The sequence below is a fragment of the Cyclopterus lumpus genome, chromosome 6 (assembly GCF_009769545.1).
Source record: "Cyclopterus lumpus isolate fCycLum1 chromosome 6, fCycLum1.pri, whole genome shotgun sequence".
Classification (NCBI taxonomy): Eukaryota; Metazoa; Chordata; class Actinopteri; order Perciformes; family Cyclopteridae; genus Cyclopterus; species Cyclopterus lumpus.
Window position 1 is genome coordinate 2963500 of NC_046971.1, and position 26056 is coordinate 2989555.

At 47.9% G+C, this 26056-nt stretch overlaps 2 protein-coding genes across 4 annotated transcripts; both read left to right on the plus strand.

Annotated features, from left to right (window-relative positions):
- The first annotated feature begins 1445 nt into the window (after nt 1–1445).
- LOC117732876 (plasma membrane calcium-transporting ATPase 1-like) lies at nt 1446–17737 on the plus strand. Of its 2 annotated transcripts, XM_034536106.1 has the most exons (21): nt 1446–1607; nt 2708–2992; nt 6377–6574; nt 7234–7491; nt 7656–7781; nt 8269–8448; nt 9037–9063; nt 11488–11628; nt 11949–12163; nt 12292–12534; nt 12904–13145; nt 13238–13475; nt 13665–13844; nt 14094–14181; nt 14577–14683; nt 14970–15161; nt 15263–15476; nt 15620–15831; nt 15922–16029; nt 16168–16356; nt 16815–17737. In XM_034536106.1, exons 2-21 carry the CDS (start codon nt 2797–2799, stop codon nt 17199–17201), a joined length of 3741 nt encoding a protein of 1246 aa, XP_034391997.1. In that variant the 5' UTR covers nt 1446–1607; nt 2708–2796; the 3' UTR covers nt 17202–17737. The 2 variants fall into 2 exon arrangements, with proteins under 2 accessions (XP_034391997.1, XP_034391998.1); XM_034536107.1 differs by lacking the exon at nt 9037–9063.
- A 1545-nt stretch (nt 17738–19282) lies between these two features.
- Nucleotides 19283–25634, plus strand: gtse1 (G-2 and S-phase expressed 1). Of its 2 annotated transcripts, none has more exons than XM_034536108.1 (12): nt 19283–19408; nt 19604–19704; nt 19799–19856; nt 20566–21286; nt 21436–21588; nt 21712–21847; nt 22032–22391; nt 22550–22595; nt 23016–23174; nt 23291–23507; nt 23722–23838; nt 24791–25634. In XM_034536108.1, the coding sequence occupies exons 2-12, from the start codon at nt 19683–19685 to the stop codon at nt 24875–24877; spliced, it is 2076 nt and encodes a 691-aa protein (XP_034391999.1). In that variant the 5' UTR covers nt 19283–19408; nt 19604–19682; the 3' UTR covers nt 24878–25634. The 2 variants fall into 2 exon arrangements, with proteins under 2 accessions (XP_034391999.1, XP_034392000.1); XM_034536109.1 differs by having other exon boundaries at nt 20566–21199.
- The last annotated feature ends 422 nt before the right edge of the window (nt 25635–26056 follow it).

Consider the following 26056-nt stretch of genomic DNA (forward strand, 5'->3'; position numbering starts at 1 on the left):
AGCAAAACCACAACAAATATAAACTAAATTCTCTCTATTATGGCCGTTTTGCATTTCCAGACTCCTGTCATGATGGTTTTAATCTGTGTTAGTAGTATGTTTTAATGTTGGTGCATGGAAGACAAATTGAGCAAAAGGGTTGATATGTGATTTAAAAAAGTCTTTGTTTTGTTGTGTCTCAGTTGTGTAATAACAGTATAAAGCATCTATATGAAGATATTTTGTGAAACAAATATGTGTGTACATATGGACAGGGCCTTAAGGTGGCCAGTGTGTGCTATGTGCACTGTGTGTGTGTGTGTGTGTGACCACGTATCATCCACGCACACACTGTACAGACCGTTAAGCTGATCCCAGGTCAGCTTGCCCTGTGTGGAGTGAACCAATTCACACAGAATTCATTTATCAAACAGGTTTTTTTTCCCCACAGACTTTAATCTTCCTTATGGGATTAATTAATTAATTTGCACTATATAACAGTCTCTGTTTTAATCACAGCCAAGTGAGTATGAGAATAAACGTACAAATTAATACTATTAGTTATCATTGCTGCAAGAATCGTCTCTCTACTAGACTGGTGAATGTGGGAAACGTTCCAACGAGTCCTAAAACAACTTTGGTCAAGTGAGTTTTAGAGTGTGTGAGTGTGTGTGTGTGTGTGTGTGGGGGGGGGGAGGTCAAAGGTCGCACTAGCTCAGTGTTAAAACACTATGATGCAAATGTGAAACAGTGATATCACCCTGTGTGTGTGTGTGTGTGTGTTCAGTTAATCCGCCTGTGTCTCCATGTGCTGTAATCCACCTGTGTGTGTGTGTGTGTGTGTGTGTGCGCGCACGTGTGTGCGTGTGTGTGTGTGTGTGTGTGTGCCACCTGACGTCAACCAACATCAGTGCTGCTCAGATGGTGGGGGGAAGGGAAAAGTGTGCATCTGTTTTCTTTCTACGTGTGTTTTTCTCCCTAAGACAACAAAACAACCGGAGTGTACAACACCGAATGCAGTCCGAGCACTGAGGACCGGATCGATATCACAGTTAGAGGGTTGCTAGGCTGTTTCCTGGTGGTTGTACCCCCCACCCCCCCACCAGTTGCTCCTCATCTCTCAAGTCCGTTGAGATCATGGTGTTTTCCTCCCAGCGGGCGGAGCTCAAGCGGCAGCAGGTTGAGGACGGTTGAGCAGACCTCGCCTGTGGCTGTGTGCAGACCTGTTGTGTGTTGCGCTCGGCAGGAGGAGCTGCAGCAGCAGCAGCAGCCTCCCTGGCGCTCACTGAACCCACAGATCGTCTAATTAGATTAAGGGAGGCTTTCCTCAGATAATCATTCAGCTCCTGTTTCTTTCTCCCGATGGAGCGCTGCTCGTGGTTGTGAGCTTCCTGAAGGTCAAACTGCATTTCTGAGATAACCGGGCGGTTTTTTTGGGGGGGTGGGAGGGGGGTGGGGAAGGGGGGTGGAGTAGATCTTGGTCTCGGCGCAGGTCTGCAAACTGCCGGCCGAGGAGCCGTGGCTGTGTTATGGGCTGTTTCTGGAGCTGTGAGTGTGACGCTGCTCAGAGTAATCGGACTGCCACTAATACCTGCTGCTGCTAACAGGAGGCGATGGAGGAAGTTTCTGTAAGTAAAGCCTTTGCTTCTCCTCGGCGTTGCGGTAATGAAGTGACAACAATGTTTTATCGGATGGGGAGCGCGCTCTCGGTATTGTTTCTGCTTCCTTAGTGGAGAGGGCCGGCCGCTTGGTGTGTTTGACACAGCCATTAGTTTGTGTTGTGTGCTGCTCTGATGACGACTTCATTAGGAACTGAACTAATTAAAAAAGAAGCATCTCTCAATGTGAAGGTTTACAGCCCCTCTGCGTTGTGAACTGTGGGTGTGTGTGTGTGTGTTTTTGGACCCGTCGGTTGAAGCTCTGGTTATGTTCGGCAAGTAGGACCAGACCCGACCACCAGTAGGACCAGATCCGACCAGTCCAGCCCAGTCGCCTCCCCAGCAGCTCTTTTTTTTTTTTTCCTCCTTCTCCCCTTCAGCCTTAAACAGGCTGCTCCTCTCTTGCTCAGAATAAGCCTCGGCTGACTGATTGACACAGATTACAGTTGAAGGCACAGAGGTCACAACCTGCGAGGAACACACACACACACACACACACACACACGTAAAGGCTGTGAGTCCACACACGGAGCAGGCACAACGGAGACGTCATCCCGCCTGTTCAAAGTCAATCAACAATTAAAATGTCGTGGTTATCACCTTCTGGATTGGGGACCGACGGTGGAACGAGCCCAATGTTAGATATCCAAGTGTTAAGTTCAGGAGAAGTGAGTTTGATCAGGAGGCTCAAAAAAACAGAACAAATATTTTTTTTGCCCTCATGCTGCCGGGGACTATTTTCTGTATTTAGGTTGGTTATTGCCTTGATCGCTCTTCATTTACTACAGCTGCTGCTGCCCTCGAGCAAGGCACTGTGCCAGGAAGGGTCGCGTATGTCTATGAAATAGACATGTATCGGACACATTCTCTCCATCAAGGTTTCTCAGTTCAGTTCAACAAAAGCTAAATTAAGCCCTTAATTAAAACCCTCATGTGTAATTTGTATGTAACCCTCCTGACATGCATAAAGACATGACCTTGGTGGCCGTTGCGAGACATCAACATCGTTCCCCTTGAGGTTCTTATTTGTTATTTGACTAAAATGACACAATGCTTCTCTCTCCCTCCAGTCACAGAGTCCCTGTAAGGCCAGATCTGCACCCGACCACTGAGTCTGTGTTTTTTGGGAGGCCTCTGCCGAGTCCCAGAGGAAGGAGACATGGCCAACAACTCTTTTCGGGGGTCCAAGCATGGCCGGCACGGCGAGGCCAAGCACGAGGCCGAGTTCAGCTGCTCGCTCAAGGAGCTGTCCACCCTCATGGACCTGAAAGGAGAAGACTCGGTGAAAAAGATCAAGAAGAAATACGGAGACGTGAACGGACTGTGCGTCAGACTGAGAACGTCACCTGTCGAAGGTAAATATGTGAAGAAGCTCACGTTAAGTTGAAGCGCGGGCGACGTGACGCTCCGCTCTAAAACGCGGTCTGTTACTCTGCTGTTTAATGATGTTGAAGGGCCCCTCACCGATGACTCACAGGCCCCTCCCCCCTCCTGGCGTGGCCACATGTTAGCTTGAGTCTGTTGTGTGATGGTCAAAGTCAACCGTGTCCCTCAGCCCCTGCTGGTCCTGCTCCCTGTTCAGCTTCAGGACAGTGTGAGACAAATGCAGCGCGCTCCAGTTTGTTTGAATACTGCATTTAAATGAGGGAAACGATCCCCAACCGGAGGATTCACAGCAGCGAGGACCACGTCGTATTCGTCTTGTTTCGAAAAGGCTTTAAAGGCGTTAATGGTAGGAAACTTTATATAGTTTGTTTTGTACAAAAGTACACAGCGTCTTTAACTAGACGTCTGCTACACTGTGAAACTGGAAAGTGATGAAATTAACTATTTCCGTTACCAAAAGTCAACTGAATGTAATATCTCTAAAAGTAATTTTCGTGCGGTCATTTTTGAAACATGGCTGAAAAACATTTTAACAGACGTTTAATGAGGTTTGGATCAAAAACCTGAATCATTCCCATACAAATATGATTTAGGTGCTTATAGCACTTGAGTCGTCCGCTTACAGTGTTCATTTTGGGCCCTTTCATACATATAATAATTAGAAAAAATACTGTTTTCTTTTACATTACTCCCATGATGCTTTGCGGCGGCGCTTTGGACTGGCGATCTGAGGCTGGTGCTGCGTGCACACTGAATTCATGAGGGGGGGAAACGAAAGTCACTTTCTCTAAATAAACAGATGTGCTCTCCTCGATGCTTACGACAAACTGCCCAAAGCAAGCCGGCGAAGATGCAACAACAACAACAACAACATCAAACAGTCGTAGAGCACTTGCGGTTGTTCTAGTTCCCGTAGCATGTGCAGCGGAGCACAATGCACAAGGGAAGGGAAGTGGGCAACATGTTGGAGGTAAAGAATCTCCACCGCTGTAAGAACCACGACGACCTCCACAAACAGAAAGAAAGCTTCCTCAGTACGACCTCAACGTTTACTTTACTCTGGTTTAAAAATCACCAAAATGGCAGCTCGAGAACACGTCTATTCTGAGACAATCGCCACCAAAAAATACCTGCTTTGCACGGCCTCATCCACCTGTGTGCGTCCCTCCTCTGTGCCCTTGTCTGCGGGTTCAGGGCACCGACAGGTCACACACATTATTTATAGATTCGCTACCAGACCTGAGCTCAGGCAGACACTTTATGATGGAAAAAGCACCTAAATGACTTTCTATCTGCTGCCAAATTTCTACCCTTAACTTTTAAAACCCCCATGCTGGTTGAATCTAACCAGTTATGCAAAGCGCCCGGTTGCACTGGAACAGAAACGGTCGTAATAAACTGAGGGGGTCGTTCAAGAAGAGAGCAATTAATGCAATGTAGTCGGTGACGCTCATTGCGCCCGGTCGGCCTGGATGTGACCTCCGCTGAATCCCTGCAGGGTGGGAACCGGTGGGTCAGCGGTCGGCCTGTGTTCTCATGCAGCAGACGACCGGAGGAGTTTCGCTTCATAAGCTAAACATCCTTTTTTTTTTTTTTAGCGAGGGAGTTGATCATTTGCTAGATTTCCTTCCTTCCATTCACCCAATTCTATAAAAAGTCCACGCGCAGCGACGCAAGCGTTAAAAATGATCCACACTTGGTTCAACTACCGACAGTGGACTCCCATGTTGTCCCACGCTGACCTGTGAACAGTGCGTCTGCCCCTTGACATTTACCTCCTCCCCATCATTAATTAATTCGGCCTGCCTGTCTTGCACACGCCCGGTAAACACACAGAGAGGGAGGTGAAATGTCAGCAGCAGCTTGAAATCAATGGAGAGAAAGAATAAATCAGTTTTTTAATTCTCTGTGTGTCTTTGTGGGGACAGCTGGGGGGGGGGGGAGTCAGATCAATTAACTCGCCGCGTAATCCCACTCACCTGAAAGCAGAGGGCACGCTCGGCGCTCTCTTGCTCGCTCAGTTTTTATTGTCATAGGACGTGAAGGTTAGAAACCCACTCGGCTGCTGGACGCCGGTCCGGAGAGACGTGAGCGCGTCCCAACATGCCCCCTCTGCTCCTCAGAGGAAACCCCGTCTGCTCTCCACACAACACCGTCACACAGAGACACAAACACCAGGTGTGTGTGTGTGTGTGTGTGTGTGTGTGTGACTCTGTTTCTTCACTGCTTTGATCGATCGTCAACAGCTGACCTGCTCTCTCTTTGTTGCTCAACCACACAACAACACTCCTCTTGCACCAACAGCGTATTATGAGAGCAACCTGTGGATCGAACGTGGTCATGGGCCGACTGTGTTGCCAGATGCCTCCTTACTTTAAAACAGCGTACAATGTAATTTAGTTTGTCGGTTTTTATTTTGCCCGAGCGATGGAATAATTGTTTTCCCTTTTTTCAGAGGCGGTAAAAAAGGTTGCAGAGTCCCAGTGTCTTCATCGTGTGCACTGTGACGTATTTCACAAGGAGGCGTAATATTGGTTACAAGGAGGGGTTTAAATCAAATCCCTCTCATTTCATTGGGCTGCTGAAAAGTGGGCGCGGCTTTAGAGTTTAGTGTGATGCGGAGCTACAGGGCTCCGCACTAACACCTTCCTCCCCCTGTTGTTGGATTAGCAGGACAAGGGAGAGATGAAAGGGGAACTAGTGAGCCACCCTGGCCAGAGAGAAGCGCCCTTTGAGGATCACAGTTGGCTCACGGAGCGATTCGGAGAGAGAGAGACAGAAGAGGTCTTTGGATATCAGGGGCAACAAACCAAAACAGAGATAAATGAACAATTAACACAAGGACACAGGATTTAAACTGGGAAATGTGACACTGTGTATAACGACCCAAGAGTGTATGTGAGAGACACTCTGATTACTGACTAGCTGTCCACCACATCACACGGCAACAAGAAAGGAAGAAAGACACTTTCTTTATTTGCTCGACCATTTTAGACACATTTCTGCAAAGTATAGTCTGATTTGTCATCTTTGGAAACTGCCTCTAGAATTTCTTAAGGTCGGTATAAACCGATGTATTTGACTCAAGTTCATCTCGCAAGTGTGCGCCCATGTGACCGCCCATGTGACCGCCCATGTGACCGCCCATGTGACCGCCCATGTGACCGCGTGTCAATGATGGCCCATCTTCAATCACTCTTATCTTCTAATGTTAATCCTCAGAGTTTAAAACACGTGAAGAGGATCAAAAAACAACGAGATACTATATGATTCTCCCAGGTAGAAGCATTAAATATGAACCCGGATCAGAGGAGTTCATGTCTCTGATGCTGCTCTTGTGTCTCCCATTGCAGGTTTAGATGGAAACTCTGAGGACATCGACAGGAGAAAACAGGTGTTTGGATCCAACCTCATCCCACCTAAAAAAGCCAAAACCTTTCTGCAGTTGGTGTGGGAAGCCCTGCAGGACCTCACGCTCATCATCCTGGAGGTGGCAGCCATCATCTCACTCTGCCTTTCCCTCTACAGCCCGCCCGACGTCGAAAGAAGGAGTGAGTTCGTATGTTTTAAACTGTCAGACCTTCAGAAACTCATCTTTCCATATTTGTTATTATTATTATGAGACTGTGTAAAGGCATGAACAGAAAGGCATCCACATTTCAAAAAGGCCAGCAGCTCTTCACAGAAAGCTTATTTTTTGCTTTTGATATTTGATCCCGCTTGAGAGTCGGACATTTCCTCCTACATATTTTGAGTTGAGAAGCTCCACAGCTGGTGAGAGAGCTCGAGAGTCTCTTTGGGCCGCGGTGGAGCCTTCTGGGCCTAGAGTCCCTGGCCTAGAGTCCCTGACCTGGAGTCCCTGGTCTGGAGTCCCTGGTCTGAAATTCCCTCAAGACATCTCGTAGGGGCTTTTATTTCCCTGGGTTTCAAAGCTCCACATGCACCAGCGGGTGGAGCTTGCCAGTCACCGGCCAGTCACGCTCACACAAAGCAGGGCAGCGATACACTTGACCCATTTTAACATTGGTTTTAAACACGGAAACTAACATTTGTAGGGAAAGCGTTCCACGGTTTTGTAACTGAAAAAGCAGTTTGACCACATCTGGTCAGCTGCAAGCCATACTGGCGACTTCCATTTCTTATATCCAGTCCACGGTAAACAAATGTTGCTCTGCGTTCGTGAAGCTAACACTCCGCTGTCTCCGTTCAGACTGCGGCAAAGCGGCCGGCGGCGAGGACGATGACGGGGAGTCGGAGGCCGGGTGGATCGAAGGGGCCGCCATCCTGCTGTCGGTGGTCTGCGTGGTCCTGGTGACGGCCTTCAACGACTGGAGCAAAGAGAAGCAGTTCCGCGGCCTCCAGAGCCGCATCGAGCAGGAGCAGAAGTTCACCGTGATCCGAGGGGGTCAGATGATCCAAATCAAAGTGTCTGAGCTCGTGGTTGGAGACATTGCGCAAGTCAAATATGGTGAGGATATTTCTATTGTAGATATGGTGGTTGAAACCTCAAAGTTCTGTTCGGATACATAATCCTGTTTTTAATTGTTCTTTCCCACCACATGCAACGATGGTGGAACACGAGGACTTGATAAGCGTGAGCCGGCGTTTCATTGGCCGTGTGTTTTGTTCCAGGTGACCTGCTCCCCGCTGACGGAGTCCTCCTCCAAAGCAACGACCTGAAGATTGACGAGAGCCCCATGACCGGCGAGTCGGATCACGTGAAGAAGAGTATCGACAGAGACCCCGTGCTGCTGTCAGGTGCTTCTCTCTCCTCTATTCACACGGAGGAAAACACGTTCAGGATTATTATTCCAAGGCAATTCTATTCACAAATCACACAGACGTGCAATAGGTGTGTAGAGAAGAACAACCAGAATAAAATGACAGTACAGACAGTCTGTATGACACAATTAGGATGTGACCATATATATATATATATATAAAAAAAAAAAAGATGGATCCCGGATGTCAACACGCTACACAAACAGACAAAGAAGAGTCACCACAGTCACCGCAAAGGGATTATTTCACCACATTTTGGGCTTTTTAAATGTGCCATCATTTTGTCTGTGTCAATCTATACAAGTGTGTGGCTTTTAAAAGATGTTGGAAGTTCAACCTCATAATAACCCTTTATAATAAGTCCACAGTATAGTAAGTATGCAGTATAATGAGGGTGCGCCCCTCACTCTGAGAACTGCTGCAGTGGGTTTACAGCATCTCTCTCTCTCTCTCTCTCTCTCAGGTACCCATGTGATGGAGGGCTCCGGCAAGATGCTGGTCACCGCCGTCGGTGAGAACTCTCAGTCTGGAATGATCTTCAAGCTGCTCGCTGCCGGTGAGGACGGCGACGGCGATGCCAAGGAGAAGGCCAAGAAAAAGGAGAAAAAGGAGCAGAAAAAGAAGGAGAAGAAGGACAAGAAAAGTAAGTTCAGGGTATGAAAGGGATTCACAACAGGAGGCGGCTTCCGTTCATCACGTCACCTGAAGCCTGTGGAGTTCATATTTCACTGCGTCTGCCAAAGACAATAGAACCCTTTAGTGATCCCCATCGGGGGCAGAAACAAGTCCACATGTATTGAGAGAGTGAACACTAAATAACCAGAAAGGTGCACTTGTCTGCAACGACCACAGCTGTAATGTTCAGGTGTGTTTTCCACTCACACAGCAGATACGCTCGCCTTGTGATCTATGCAGGTGTCACAGCTCCGTCTCACATGACGCGAAGCCTTTATCTCTTTATTTAAGTCTATTTTATTTCTGCAATACGTGTGTAGACGCTTTTTTTTTGTTAAAGGCGCAGAAAAACTGTCTCTGGCCTCAGATCAGTGTCTATGATTTCATTCTCCATCCCTTTTATTATTTAATCTTTTTGATCTCAGTGTGGTACCAAAGCATCAATATTCAGGGGAAGGTTATCTGGTTATCATATAAATGTTTATTTGGCACTTTCTTAATGTTTCGCTCCACATGTTCGTCTAACTGATGGCTGTGGCACGGTTTTCTCTCACAGGTAAAAAAGACAACAAAGCAAAAAAAGGTAAGCAGCACGCCGCCGCTTCAGTTGGTGAGATAACGACGTCTGGCGGCTTCAGCTGGTCACTGGGGGACTCTGGTTCCTGGTTAACTGGACTTTCCAGTCTTCAGACCACACAAAGCGCTTTTAGACTTCATGACATTCAACCGTTGCCCAAGGACACGTGGACACGGATTTGAGGAGCCGGAGATCGAACCATTGAAACATTTCTGTTCACAATGCAAAACGGGTGCAAAGTCCATCTGAGACGTTTGTTGTCCCAAAGGGGAAATATAGCCAATCAGGGCTGAGCCCCAACTAGCTTGATTGGTTCATATACACAGACTCACTCGCACCCATCCCACATGTGCTATTTATTATCCCACAAAAGATCATAGGTCCACGTTGCTTATGAGCAGGGGCGTTTCTAGACCCCCTGGGGGCCCTAGGCAAGAAGGACCATGGGGCCCCCTAGAATCATGATGAATGAAGTCCAGGACTACGGATCAGTAAAGAAATCTTTTATTAAACAATTAACATATAAAATACTTTACACGGAATCTGCCGAGTGTCTGCTTTCTTATGCGACGCTGTTTCATTGTGTAGCATAATGCTACGTAGCGTTAGCCACCAAAACGCGCCAATCGGTTGACGAAATTCTGCAATATGAATTTTGATATTTGGTAATTCATTTAGTTAGTGTTTGGAGCTTATATATTCTTGTAGCCCAGGTTCTGCTGTTTAATTTGATGGCTATATGTGTTTGTGATCAGTGTTCGTATGAAGCTTATCTGTTACAAATGTTTTGATTTGCACCCAGTTGGGGCTCAAGAGGCTCATGTGCAGTCAACTTATTTGGTGGATGATGTTTGGGATAAAGTGGCCGGCTGGCTGGCAGCACTACTTGTTCATAATGTAACACGCATAACTTCCACATTCCCACTTGCCACTGTCACGTTTTTTCTTTTCATCCTCTTCTTGTTGTTTTTTTCGTTTCGTGTGCCCAGAGTGATATGTTCACTTCATATTTTCATTTTGTTTGTTTGTGTTTGACCGCACGTCGATGCCGGCTAGTAAGGGGGCCCCATTAGGGAGATTCCCGACGTGTCATTGCAGTGTCTACGGGGGTTTCAAGTTGTGTCGCTGATAAGGAGCGATATCAGCCGTCTGTCGGGGCCTCCTACTAGCAACTAGCCAGTGACAACTCGGAAAGGGCCCTGTGGGGGCATTTCCGAAGCGTTGTCGTTGCAGCGTCTCAAGCGGTTCCATTATTTTGTCATTGACGTCAGCCGTCCCTCGGGGCCCCCTTCAGCTCGGGGCCCTAGGCAATTGCCTGGGTTGCCTGTTCCGTTGCGGCGCCTCTGCTTATGAGCGGTGGGGTTTTTTGACGAGAGGCGATCAAAGATCCTGCAGGAGATCAGGGGTCTGAGGTGGATCTCAGGTTCCGGAGTCAGCCCGAGCCTCGGTTCCCCCTGTGGGTGTTTCCTTCCTGGTCCCCCTGGGCCCACAGGGTGCAGCAGCAGGTGCTCCTGACTCTGTTGATGGTGATTAGGACCAAGCAGATTATCAGCCTTAAACTCGGCAGCTGCTTTCTTCTCCTGCTGCCGATGCCTCCATGTCCACTAATAACCTCATTACTGAGCTGGGATCAGCATGCTCACGCGTGCGCACACACACACACACACACACACACACACACCTGCATAAACCCTAACTCTCTTGTCACGCAGCCACAGTGTTGTCGGTTGACAGCTGTTTATTGTTACCACGGTGATCCAGAGGGAACAGAGGTGACGCAGGCTGTTGGTTGGTTAGCTTTTGAGTTTCTTCTCTGGCTCAGATATGAAGGTAACCGACACAGTACAATAAACACATCATAGCCCCACCCCCTGGCCGAGTGGACACGCACTGACATCATCATCTTCATCATCTTCATCATCATTATCCTCAGGTCCTGCTGGGTGACTGTGTTCTGCCCTAGAGGCCTGTTGGTAGCCTCATAGACGGCGAGCCCAGAACATTATTTAAACCACACACACTTTTACATCTTAATGTATCCTGTTCTAACGGCTTACTGGATCATATGTTGCAATCGGCATTTCCTCCCTGTTTATCTGATTTTGATAAATTCATCACAATTATTATTATTATGATCTTTTCTCGTAGTTACAAGATAGAAGCTCATTTTGATGAGACGAGGTGTAAAGTCACAGTAGCTGTGTTAGGTTTGCGTCAATGAAAGTCAACTCTGCTCTTCTAGAACAATCTCTCCTTTTCTTTTTCTGGAAAGCTTTTTAATGCTGAAACATCTGCAAGAAGTTTTGATTTCATTGATACCAAATAGTTTCTAAAGACGTTTTTTTTTCCGTTTTAATAACCCGTACAAATATATAATTAGGCTCGACTTTGGAAGTGTCCTCGTTTTGCCGACTCTGCATTCTTCTGCAGGAGGAAACAAGGACGGAGTCACCGAGGCGCAGCCGCTCAACGAGGACGGACAGCCGGAGAAGAAGAAAAACGCACTGAAGAGGGAGAAGTCGGTCCTCCAGGGGAAGCTGACCAACATGGCCGTGCAGATCGGCAAAGCGGGTACAAACGGAAAAGAGACTTAGTGTATTAAAATATACAACTGACGACACTGATGCTCACTTTGGTGTTGTAACGGTGCATCTCCTGTACAGACACAATATGATTTAGGGATCAGTGGGAGCTATTCTATGGCCCAGATTCACCTGCAGCAGCAACTACTTTGTTTTTAAGACAAGACGATAGTCAACTTTTTTTATATGGCCAATTCAAGCCATTTAAAAATCATGACTCGTCTAGTTGGAGCTCCTCACTGCACACGACATCCGGTCCCCTGAACTAAACGTGCGATGCCTCTGTCGCTCTCTGCCCATGTCCGCCAGGTCTCTTCATGTCGTTGATGACCGTCCTCATCCTCATCGTTCGCTTCGTGGTCGACACCTTCTGGATCCAGGGGGTCCCCTTGACCGCAGAGTGTTTGCCCATCTACGTGCAGTTCCTGGTCAAGTTCTTCATCATCGGCGTGACGGTGCTGGTGGTGGCCGTGCCCGAAGGTCTCCCTCTGGCCGTCACCATCTCCCTGGCCTATTCAGTCAAGGTCTGTTAATCTTTGTTGGAGCAGTGGCCCGTGAGACCAGTACCTCCACACAAGACTAGATCAAATAGTAACTAAATTCAGGATAAAGCTCTCAGGCTCGAGTAACGCCACGTTCCTCTTTTTGCCAGAAAATGATGAAGGACAACAACCTGGTGCGCCACCTGGACGCCTGCGAGACGATGGGCAACGCCACGGCCATCTGCTCCGACAAGACGGGCACGCTCACCATGAACCGCATGACTGTGGTGCAGGCCCACATCTCGGGCCACTTCTACAGGAACCTGCCGGAGCCGGGCCAGGTCCCCGCCACGGCCCTGGACCTGCTCATCCACGGCATCGGGGTCAACTGCGCCTACACCACCAAGATTATGGTGAGCTCTAAAAATAGCCGTCCAGTCAGGACGCTCTGTGAGTTAAGCGTTTGGCAGGTCGGTTCTGAAGAGCAGCTCAGGACTCATCTGATCACTGCACAGATCAGAGCACAGGCATGCATGATCCAACAGGTCCTCCTTTCTGTCACGCCACTGCTGAGCCTGCCACAAGCAATGCTCTCCTTTGTTCAATTAGGATGACCATTATGTATATGGATTTATGGATTTATTGACCCCTAAGGAGTAGTCAAAATTGCAGTGTTCATTCAGTGTGTTAGTGGTCTGTGGGGAAATCTATTGAAGCTACGACGTGTGAGGAAGCTGATTTGTGTTTAAAAACGTACCCTTAACATCCTCTGCTCCCTGCAGCCTCCGGAGAAGGAGGGCGGGCTGCCTCGCCAGGTGGGAAACAAGACTGAATGTGCCTTACTGGGATTAGCCCTCAGCCTGCACCGAGACTACCAGACCGTCCGCAACGAATTCCCAGAAGAGAAACTGTTCAAGGTCTACACCTTCAACTCCACGAGGAAGTCCATGAGCACCGTGCTAAAGAACCACGATGGCAGCTACCGGATGTACAGCAAGGGCGCCTCCGAGATCCTGCTCAGGAAGTAGGTTTACTCCCCCTCACTCAGCCCCTCCCCCGACCGGTTGGGTGACGATGATCACGTGACTCTTCTCCCCCCCCCCCCCGTGGTTCCAGGTGCGGTAAAATCCTGTCGACCACCGGCCACCCCAGAGCCTTCAAGCCTCGGGACCGGGACGACCTGGTAAGGAATGTGATCGAGCCCATGGCGTCGGAGGGCCTGAGGACCATCTGCCTCGCCTACAGAGACTTCAACGCTGCCGACGGAGAGCCCAACTGGGAGGACGAGGCCCGCATCCTCACCGGCCTCACCTGCATCGCTGTGGTTGGCATTGAGGACCCCGTGCGACCTGAGGTACATCAGCCACACAGTACAAACACATCCAGGGCGAGCGACCACTCACATCTTATGTTCAGACTCTTTATGGTTTGATCTAAAGGTTCTTCATGTGGTTTTTACACCACAACAATCACGGCCTGTAGTTTAAGACATCAGTCTGAGACATTCTGTTAAATACTTTGTTCTTCTGTGGTTCTCCGTCAGGTACCAGATGCCATCAAAAGGTGCCAGCGGGCCGGGATCACCGTCCGCATGGTGACCGGAGACAACATCGATACCGCCCGAGCCATCGCCACCAAATGTGGCATCCTGCTGCCCGGAGACGACTTCCTCTGCATGGAGGGCAAAGAGTTCAACCAACGGATCCGCAACGAGCACGGAGAGGTCCGGAGTGAATGTTTTTGTTCACTTAATTATTTTGGGGCTTTTAATGAAACTGCTGCTGCTTTTTTTTTTAGCTGTTTGATCCCAGAGAGGTGTGAGAAAGATATGTTTTCCTGAGGCAGACCTTTGTCTTTTTTCATGCCATAGAAATGTGTTTCTGAATCTATTATGACCCCTTGTAGGAGAATAACCAGTGCATGCAGAATGTTTTGAACACTTCATATTAATGTCTCTCTCTCTCTCTCTCAGATTGAGCAGGAGCGTATTGATATGATTTGGCCAAAGCTGAGAGTCCTCGCCAGATCATCTCCAACGGACAAACACACTCTGGTTAAAGGTGAGACATGCTGGAGGTGAGACATGCTGGAGGTGAGACATGCTTGAAGTCAAGTCAAGAGGGCGTGGGCGAAGCAGACAGTTGGACAGACAGACGGGGATCGAGAATGGACGGGACCGGGTCTCCCGGCCCTTCTTGCTGCATGGTGGGGCCTCCGGGGAGGGGGGCTGCTTTGGCCTTTTGACCTTTGACCTTCCTCCCCACACAAACAAAAACAATATTGCCCTCCTTTCTTGGGTCCTTCAGGTTGTGCCGCCCCGGGGCTGGGGGGTGGGCCTCCCACATGCCTCTCTCTCTGTGGCGTCGCACCTGATATGTCAACGCATTCGTAATTATTATATTATTATTATTACATGACCGTGTCATTATATTTCTGTGTGTGCGTCTGTCCTCAGGTATCATCGACAGCACGGTGCTGGAGAAGAGGCAGGTTGTTGCAGTAACTGGAGACGGAACGAACGACGGCCCCGCCCTCAAGAAAGCGGACGTTGGCTTCGCCATGGTAACCATTGTTGCTCACATTGTAGCATTAACATGATCAAAGCCCATCAAAAAGACAATACACTGTGAACTTATTTAATAAAATACTCGCATATCAAAATTGATATTAATTTGCTATGTTTTCAGTAAATGAACAAAATAAATGTCCAAATGGACGTTGAAATTCCTGTCCTTTTTTGTGGCCACGCCCCCTGAGACGTCATGACTCCCTGTCCTCTGTTGTGGCCACGCCCCCTCAGACCTTCAGGTTTTTCTAGCGTTTTATTTTAATGTTTCGTGTTCCGCAGGGTATCGCAGGGACGGACGTGGCCAAGGAGGCGTCGGACATCATCCTGACGGACGACAACTTCAGCAGCATCGTGAAGGCCGTGATGTGGGGCAGGAACGTCTACGACAGCATCTCCAAGTTCCTTCAGTTCCAGCTCACCGTCAACGTGGTCGCCGTCATCGTGGCCTTCACCGGCGCTTGCGTCACCCAGGTCAGAGCCTGCACCTGACGCGGCTGCTGTTGGTTCGGCGTCTTCACTCGACCTGTGAGCTCCACGAAACGGCCTTTTACATTAGAGATCTCTGTTCCCAGGACTCTCCTCTCAAAGCTGTGCAGATGCTGTGGGTCAACCTCATCATGGACACCTTGGCTTCGTTGGCTCTCGCCACCGAGCCGCCGACCGAGGCGCTGCTGCTCAGGAGGCCGTACGGTCGCCAGAAGCCGCTCATTTCCCGCACAATGATGAAGAACATCCTGGGACACGCCGTCTACCAGCTGACCGTCATCTTCACCCTGCTCTTCTTTGGTCAGTGAACGCACCACACACTTACGAATTCATCATGATTTCATTATTAATGTGTAAATGAATGACGTTTCGAGGTGAAAACATGGACGGGTTGATTTCTACTCCTGCTCAGTAGTCTGTGACCCTCCCCCCCTTTTTCACAGGTGAGAAGATATTTGATATCGACAGCGGCAGGTACGCCCCCCTCCACGCTCCGCCCTCCGAGCACTACACCATCGTGTTCAACACGTTTGTCCTGATGCAGATCTTCAACGAGCTCAACGCCCGCAAGATTCACGGCGAGAGGAACGTGTTTGAGGGCGTCCTCAACAACCCCATCTTCTGCTCCATCCTCGGGGGAACCTTCCTCATACAGGTAGGGCGAGCTGCATCGTCATCACCCGGTCAGGCCAACCGGTGAGGGGATCCCGTGTGTGATGGCGTCTCTCTCTCTCTCCTCCTGTAGATCGTCATCGTGCAGTTCGGTGGTAAACCGTTCAGCTGCGTTCAGCTGAGCTTCGAGCACTGGCTGTGGTGCATCTATCTGGGCTTTGGCAGCCTCCTGTGGGGACAGGTGAGACATTGTGTTGATAGTAGACAGTTGATGATGGGAGATGGGGATTAAAACAGCCAGGTGGTGAGATGTACAGGAAGTGGCGCTCTGGGGTGTAATGTTTGTGTCTGCCCCCCCCCACCCCCCCACCCCTTCCAGCTGGTGTCCAGCGTCCCCACCCGCTGGCTGAAGTTCCTGAAGACGGCAGGTCACGGCAGGCGGCAGGAGGAGATCCCAGACGAGGAGCTGGAGGAGATGAAGGACGTGGACGAGATCGACCACGCCGAGATGGAGCTGCAGAGGAGCACGGTGCTCTGGTGCCGCGGCCTCAACCGTATCTCCACGCAGGTACGGATACGCATTTACAATAAGAAAGTCCAATTCTGGAAATTCTTCAGACTCGGAAGAGATTCGGGAGAAAGAAGAACCTGGAGACGAGCAGCGGGAGCCTCCACACACGCGTCAGTTTTACATAAATCATTTGAAACAAGAGAGAACAGGAAGTTAAAAAACTAGCTTAACTACTGTAGCTAACGGCAGAGGCGTCGACTACAAACCCGACAGCTGCAGGCTGCGGTTGGTTTCCGCCTGTGAGGCACGGGATTTGTTTGTTTGGTAATCTTCTGTTACCCAATAGACGAGCGTCCGTAATGTCCCCTCTGATGGTCGAGTCGGCACCGGAGTTCACTGGAGCCTCACTCGCGTCGTCACGGAAACAAAGCGTCTGCGTCTCTGGCCGCTGAACTTCTGTGTCCAACGATAATGAATCACGAACCGTCTTGTTTGTTTCTCCCGCCGCCTCTCAGATCCGAGTGGTGAACGCCTTCCGGGACAGCGTGTCTCCCTACGAGGGCCTGGAGACGCCCGAGTCCCGCAGCTCCATCCACAGCTTCATGAGCCACCCCGAGTTCCGCGTCGAGGACTCGGGGCCTCAGATCCCCCTCATCGACGAGGCCGACTGCGAGGACGACGCTCCCACCAAGCGGAACTCCGTCGTCCTCCCGCCGCCTCCGACGGGGGTCGCCGCCCTGCCGCCCGTCACGCCCCTCCCGCCCCTCCCGTCCTCGCCCAATCAGAACAACAACAACACCACGGACCACATCGTCCCGCTGCCCGGCCTGATCCCTACCAACTCAGCGGGGCTGCCGCCTTGTCCGGGGAGCCCCCTGCACAGCCTGGAGACCTCGCTCTGAAGCCCCCGGACCGCTGCCCTGTTCACGGTGGTCTGTCGGTACTGTGTTTGTTACGGTTCAGAGAGAGCGATAAGAAAGGAAAAAAACAACAAAAAAAAACATTTTTAAAAACAGACTCGTCTGATTGGTTCCCGTCAGGAGTTCAACCTGCTGGTTTTATTAGAATCCAGGAAGCAGAAATGTCTCCGGGTGAGTTTGTGTGTTCACACGGACTCAAGTTTCCTTCTTTATTTTAATAGACATGAACTCTACAGTTGTTGTTTTAGGAGAAGAGTGTTCGTGAGGTGATCGATCAATAATCAGTTTCCGATCTGTACATATTGATGTTGGCGTCCAGACGTAGTTTCAGCTCGTCAGACGAGTTCAGGTTCAGTTTCGTGTTTTAAGCTTTGAGGGTCTGTGAAGTCCTGCAGCGTGGCCGCGGTGGATTTCCTCCGACACGCCCCCCCGTGTCCGTAGACGCAAGAGTTTCAAGTGAATGTCTAACAGTTGGTTTTATTCTAGCATTTTTTGTAAAAAAGAGAAGAAAAAAAAAACTAAAGAATTTTAGGTTGTTGTCGTTTAAAAAAAAAAAATGTAAAACCAAAAAGTTATTAAAAGTTTAAAAAAATCCAGAGCCAGATGTTTGTGACGGAGCTTCACACACCACAGAAGAAGAGAAGCGGACGGATCCTCTTTCGACCCTCATGGCGACCGGCTGAAGCTCCGCCTCCTTCGTGGTGTTTCCATGACGTCATGAATCCTTCCTGTTCAGGCTCCACCTTTTTTATTCATTACGTCATACCTGACCTCCAGGTAGCGGTCGCACATACCCAACATCATAAAAACAAATCGAACTTCAGGTACTCGCATTTAAACATCCAATCATTTATTTATGGGAATCCGGGGGGTGAAAAAAACACTAAAAATAAGAAATAGATGAAATAATAAAGTAAATCAGGTCATATTTATTCTGTATCATGCAATATTATTCTTTAGGCTTTACGAAACAAAAGATCCATACAATATTATTATTGAAATATTAACCAAATTAAATGATATTAAAAGGATGTACATCCTTAATTTTTTACTTTCTGAGATTTTCATCCAATAATGTTTCATATTTTTAAAAAAAAGATATAATTATTACAAGCAAAAAAAATATTTTCATAATAAATAAACTATAAAGATCATGATTTTACAAGAAGAACACACAGAATGATAAATGTCCAGAAAGAAAAATAGTTAATCGGTAATAATTAAACATAATATTATCAGAGTAATCATTCTACAAAAAAAAAAAAAAAGTTGGGAGAAAAAAAGTTGATTTTACAAGAAAAATAATAGTGAACAAAGTCAGTTTTAAAATTTAAAAAAAGTCACGAAATACCTGAAAATATTCAATCTTCTCTAAATGAGCCGATCAACCAGCTCCAATCCTTGTTCCAGACACCAGGAAATCAACGTCTACGCTTGAGGGCAAAGGTCACGATGCGGTGCAAGATGTTAAATGGGTTTCTGTGTAACTGAAACAAAATGTCCTCCAGTCTGTTTTCTGTGCCACATTTAAACCAGTTTGGTTTCATTTTATTTTATTAAAAGAACAATAACACAAAAAAAAGGACCGAAGGCACAGAAAAAACAACAATGTGTACACTTAAAAGAATAAACGTATACATTAATGTTGAACTACGAAAAATATCTAAATAAATAAGATTAAAAACTTATCTGATAAACGTTGCATCTTTTCTTTGTCTTTATTCAGTCCATGCCTAATTAATATATGTGATTCTTTTACTAGAAAAAAAATGAATCTCCCAACTTGACAATGACAACTTAAAAGGAACAATAGTTTAATGTTCACATTACTTTATTCTTTGTTCTGCTTTATTTGTTCCTTGTTAATGTGAAAGTTTAGTTTACTGGAATCCAACATAAGTATAAGCATTTAAAAACACCACAAAAAAAACAAGGAACCTATAAAATATTTAACATTTGCGGTTGAAAAAAACAACAACCACCCGGAAACCGGTCCTAACGCTAAAAGACTACAATCCCCACAATCACGGCCGCGCCTTCGTCACAGATACTCTCGACCAATGGACGAGCGAGCCACAGCCACGTGACCCGCGGCGCAGCAGATTTGAATCGTCTTGTGTGTTTTTTTCGTGTCACCGTTTGAATGCGACGCGGAAAAAGAAGACTCGCGTCTCCAGAGCCGCTTACAGGTTTGTTCTTCTTCACTTTAAGTATTAAACGCGACTTCCGGAAGTCAAACTTCACGTTTAAACATCTCTTTTTGTTAGTGTAAAACTTAGCAGTTGATCGTTTTGGGGTTTAACTGTTAAGCTAGTAAGCTAACAGGCTCGCGAGCGTGACGTATTTCAATTCGCGTGTTTTGTTTAAATATATTGTCGTTGTAGTTTTACCGGGTCCGCTGCAGGTCTGAACCGGATCAACCCGACCCCCCCACCACCCCTGACAGAGGACCCAACAGCGGGGATGGACCGTGGAGCTGAAAGCGGTACGTGTCCACCAACTGATCCCGGGTCAGTTAATCGCGGTGTGCACCGCGTGACCCGTGTGTTCATGAACCCGTGTTTTCTGCCTCCGGTCAGATCTGTTCCTGCTGGCCGACGAGAAGTTCGACTTCGACGTGTCTCTGTCACCTGCCAGGTAAGGACCACCGGGCCCGGGTCCGGTACTCAGTGTGGGGGGGGGGGGGAGTATTCAGATCCTTTCAGTGAGTACAAGTACTCGTTCAAATACTTCATTGCGACTAAAAGAACCCCGTAGGTGAAGTAAAAGTATCACAAAAGTGTAAAAAAAAAAACTAAAAAGGTGCTTTAGTGTGTGCAGAAAAATGTCCCCCGTGACTGTTGTACTATTATATGTAGTATTTTTTATATATATATATATTTTAGTGGAATACAAGAAGTATGCAGGAGCATGAAAATAAAATACTTAACTTATACGAAGGACTAGTATCACACACTTTCCAGCACAGCCAATACTCCTACTAGTACATTTTATTAATAAAGGTTTATAATTAATCATCATTGTTGGTCAACATCCTTTACTGTCTTTCCAGCTGCCAAGGTCAGCTTTATTATTATTATACAATATTTATATATTATTCATGCTTCACACACAATATGTATTAAACAGATATTCTAGTATATTAAAATTAGAAATAGAATTTAAAAAACAATTGCATTCAAATAGTATAACGAAAAGTTAAATTTAAAGGAAGAAATAATAAAGAAAAACAAAATACAGAAACAAGGAAATTTAATTTAAAATATAAGTGTATTTTTTTTTTTTTACAAACTCAAATGTGGTAAAACTATCTTTTTAAACCCTCTGTTTGCGTCTCTCTCTGCAGCTCCGACGGTGATGAAGATGAAGTATTCGTGGGTCCCGTCAGCCACAAGGAGAGGTTTGCTGCCGTTAACGCGGCGTCTCGGCCTGAGGCCGGCGGCGCCGCGTGGGGGAGCTGGCGTCCGCTGAGCGGGGATCAGCTGCAGGAGATGTGTCGGGAAGCCCACCGACTAGCCGACCAGCTGCAGGGCTCTGAACTGAGCGAGGACGCCGCGACCACCGTCGCCGTGGACGGGTTCGTCCGGGGCGCCGAGGCCAAACTGGGCGTGCTCTGTCAGGCCGCCGGCGCCCTTAGTCCCATCAAACGGCAGACCTTCTGTGTGCAAGACAGTCCCATGAAGCAGCTGCCGCCCGCCGTCCAGCGCCGCCTGCTGAGAGGAAGCGGCGCCAACACCCCGACATCCACCCGCCCCGCCGCCACCCGGCACGCCGTCGCAGCCTCGCCCGCCCGCCCCGCCGCTGCCAGCCCCGCGGTCGGGGTCAAGCCTCTGCCCAGGACGGGGCTGCGAGGGAGAGCCGCCCTCAGCGTCGCCGTCGTGCTGCCGAGCAAACCGGTCGCCACGACGACAACAACTACAACTTCCTGTCCTGCCGGCAGGGGCGGAGCGGAGAAACCCAGAATGCAACCGCCGAGCAGAGTAAGAGAGGCGTGTTTGGCACTAACTCGACAACCTGCCGCTCGGTTCTCCCCAGAACCGGAGCTCACGGAACCATTTGAGTCACCGGTACAGGGTTCACAGACGAGACCATTGTAGTTTGTTACTGGGGGGTTCAGTTCAAACGTGAATTTAATTAAATCTAATTCCAAAAACTCAAAACAAAAGCAGAACCTAAAGCATAATAATAATTGCCGTTTTTTGTTTTTCCATTTCAGCCGTTGGGGAGTTGGAGGCGGAGCCCGTCCTGCAGCGCGGTGGGTTCGTGTGAGGATCTGCTCTCTGATTCGGCGAGCGTGGCGTCCGACGTCAGCGACTCCTCCCTCAACGCCAGCCTTCTGGGAAAGCGCACGCTGGCTCCGCCCACCAAGGTAGCGCACCTGCTAACAACGGATTCTGTGTGATATTATTTTTTTATCACATTTAAAAAAATTTTAAAAAAAAATCATTTTATTCATTTATTTCCATAAATAATGATGGATCTTGCCCGTCAGCGTGCTCTGATGAACCCGTCGGGTGTGAAAGCTCCGCCCCTTCAGAGGAGGAGGATGACGGAGAGGAAGAACTCGTCCTCGTCTTCGTCCTCGGTGTCCAGCTTTAACTCCAGCCTCTCTCTTTCCCCCGCCGCCGGTACGCCGACTCGTACCCAAACACCAAGGAAATGTCTAAATGTTAATAGTCGGCATCTTTAATAAAATGAAACCCAGACCTGATGATGACTTCAGACCAGAACCACCGCCCGACACCCTTTTTTTTTTTTTTAGAGGAAGTGGTCTCTTTGGTCACAAACTGTCGTATTGTCGTGTCCTCTCAGGTAAACTGAACTCTCGGAGTCAGAGCGGCTCCACTGGTCCCGCCCCCATCAGCAGGCCGCGCCGCTCCACCGCCTACGCCCCCGCGGAGCCGCCGTCCTCCTCGTCCGCCACCGGCCGCCGCTGCTCGCTGTCCACGCAGGCCAGAAAGCTGTCTGAGGCGGAGCGCGTCAAAGCCGCCAGGCCCGCGGCGCTCAAGAGGGCCGAGGCCACGCCCCTCCAGCTGACGCCCGCCAAGAGGGTTCTGGAGAGGGCCGCCTCCAACCCCGCCGCGGCCCGGCTGCAGAGCGGACTGAAGACCAAGTCCAAACCAGAGGCCTCGGTCGTGCCGACGCCCAGCGGAGGAGGTCGCCATGGAGACGGTGAGAGTTGGACGTCTTGTTTCTTCCTGGAGTTTATTTAGAAATGGGTTTGAGCATTGTGCAGCAGAATTATTGGCCCGTATGCACTTCCTCTCCCGACACACACACACACACACACACACACTTATTTTAATGATATCCTTCTCTCTGTGTTTCAGCTCCAGACGTCTCGAAGCCAAAGAGGCTGATGTCCGGCGTGGACAGGTAATGACATCACACAGATATCCGTACGGGGAAATCCTTTTAATCAAGTTAAAACAATCAAACTTTTTTTTTTTTATAACTTTGAATACTTTGGATATCAGTTGATGATAAAATAATACAAATCAACTCCTGCGTCTCTCAGAAAAACGGCACAACTTCCATAAATCAAGAAAATGTTTTAATTTCCAAAAAATGTTGGATATATTTTTAGATTGAGCTATTGACATTTCTACAACCGAGGAAATAATTTGATGTATTTTAATGAGATTTAAAAGGAGGCGCGTATTTGATGAAATATCACAATTTTTAAGCTCAGTTTGGCTGCTTTTTCTGACGCATGATGTGTTCAAGGACCCCTCGGATAAATGACAATCCTAACGACCTTTCTGACGTTCTCGGTGATCCTTCCTCTCTACGTAGTCTTCCTCAGACGCCCTCTGCCGGCAGCCGCCGGTCCCGGCGGCCCTCCGCCCTCCCCACCCCGGTGAGGCGCCGGATGTCCTCCATCCCCCTTGCCACGCCAACCAGGCCGCCGCCCACCTTTGACCCCGCCTCGGCCAGGAGCGAGAGAAGCTGCAGGTGTGAAATGCCTCGAACCCGCCGTCGGCCAATAGGAACGCCGGTTCGACCACAAGCGGGTCGCCCGTGAGGTCTCACTTGGTTGTTCATCGCTGTGTTGTTGTTTTTCTGTGTAGCCCCGCCCCCGCACACACACAGGAGGCGGAGCTTGTTGATGTCCACACCTTCTGTCTGGAGGAGGAGGAGCCGCCTGCTGCCCCGCCCCCCGCCAGCCCTCCTCCACAGCCTGACCAATCAGAAAGCACAGACCCTGGAGATCTGCATCAGGGCGGATCAGAGCCCAGCAGGAACCTGATCGAACTGGAAACTACAGAGGAAAGCAAGACACAGGAGGTCAGAGGTCACACACACACACACACACACACACATACACACACACACATACACAGGACATTCAACCTTCTCTTAATAAAGCTTTTAATACTTGTTTCTTTACGGAGTTTATAGAAAGACACTAAAGTAGTTCATGAACATGAGATGAAGTTCAGTTCTTGGTGTGGTTCTAGACCCTCACAGATCTTCATCTCGCTCTCGGTTCCCTCTCCAGGTTCTCCTGTTGGATCTTCCAGCTCCGACTCTGCGGCCTCAAGAGAAACTGCTCATCGACTTGACCAACACCCCCGACCTGATCCGGACCAGCGGCAACACCTGCACCGCGACTCAGGTAACCGACACCTGGTCCCAGGTCTCAACAACACAGGGATCCGGGAGGAGTAAATGTCATTTTTGAGAGAATACTGGATTTAAAAAAGCAACACTTTTGTTATTTTATTATTATTAAGTAATAATATTATTTTTAATTATTATTCATATTTAATAATAATATAATTGGAGCAATACAATTGTTTATATATATATATATATATATGGAATAATAATATTTCTTAAAACGATCTTTAAATAAAAGCTGTTTTTATTTATTAAACACTCCAGACACGCATTATTTTATTATTATTATAATAACTTATTCAATATTATTGTAGTATTCGTAAATTATAATATATAATTGGAGCAATACAATTATGTATATAATTATAGTAATAATAATGTCTTAAAACAATCTAACTACAAGTTGTTTTTATTTAATTTATTTTTATTGTTCTTAAATTATAATAACTTTTATTATTCCTAATTTATAATAATATAATTGGAGCAATATAATTATAATAATGTCTTAAAACAAGCTGTTTTTATTTATTAAACACACCAGACACGCATTATTATTATGATTAATATAATTAGAGCAATACAATTATTTAAATATAACACTAACAATGATACCATTGTCTTAAAACATGTCTGCAGGCGACCTTTAAATACAAGCTGCTGTTTTTATTTATTAAACGCACCAAACACGCATTATTTTATTGTTAAATTATAATAACTTATACAATATTATTGTATTATAATAATATATAATTGGAGCAATATAATTATAGTAATGTCTTAAAACAAGCTCTTTTCATTTATTAAAAAACACACTAGACACTCATTATTTTATTATTAAATTATAGTATAATTGGAGCAATACAATTATTTAAATAAAGAACAATGCTATTGTCTTAAAACATGTTTTGCGTCTTTAAACACGAGCTGCTGTTTTTGTTCCTCTGCAGCTGATCGACTTGAGCTCTCCGCTCATCAAGTGGAGTCCAGACGAGAAGAGAGAGAACAACGCGCCGCTCATCAACCTGTCCTTCTGATCCAGAGTCCACCTGGAGCCCTGGACACCTGGACACCTGGAAGTCTGGACACCTGGAAGTCTGGACACCTGGAAGTCTGGACACCTGGAGCCCTGGACGCCTGGAGCCCTGGACACCTGGAAGTCTGGACACCTGGAGCCCTGGAGCCCTAGACACCTGGACACCTGGAGCCCTAGACACCTGGAGCCCTAGACACCTGGACACCTGGAAGTCTGGACACCTGGAGCCCTAGACACCTGGAAGTCTGGACACCTGGAGCCCTGGACACCTGGAAGTCTGGAGCCCTAGACACCTGGAGCCCTGGACACCTGGAAGTCTGGACACCTGGAGCCCTAGACACCTGGAGCCCTGGAGCCCTAGACACCTGGAGCCCTAGACACCTGGACACCTGGAGCCCTGGACACCTGGAAGTCTGGAGCCCTAGACACCTGGAGCCCTGGACACCTGGAAGTCTGGACACCTGGAGCCCTAGACACCTGGAGCCCTGGAGCCCTAGACACCTGGAGCCCTAGACACCTGGACGCCTGGAGCCCTGGACACCTGGACACCTGGATCTTGACTCTGTCCTCAGAAACCCTTTAATAATCATAATAATCCTGTTGAGTTAACGACAGAGGTTTTATGTTTTTAATTGATGAAAATATTCCAAAATGTTGCAGAATGTTTTTTTGTTTATTTTCTGCTTTGCGGTTGTTTGTTTTATTTGTCTCGCTGCTCTTATTGATGTCTGAATAAATGTTAACGTCTCGACTGTCAACGTGCGCTTCATTCAGCCTCATAAGTCTGTCTTGGAGGGCGAGTCGGAGGCCGTCTGGCCACCGTTGCCGTGGAGACTCTTCAGCAGTGAGTTTTTTAAATGTATTAATATATATAAAAAAAGAGAATTTGTATTAAAGTACCAAACAGGAGAATAATAAAAACGGCAATAGAGTAAAATATAATGTAGATAAACGATTGTGAGTAAACTCGTGTCATGTTCCTCGTTTAAAGGAACTTTAATTGTTGTGGTTCTGGCGCCCCCCTGTGGACAGACTCGGTAGTGTCTCTGAGCACCAGGGTCCCTTCAGAAAACCTAATTTGACTGCAGCAGGGTCTGACAGTCCGCCCCTCCTCAGTCCTGGTTCTCCCGTGGCCCCTCTTCCCTCCAGCGGGTCCAGAATCAGGTCCTGGGTGAAGCCG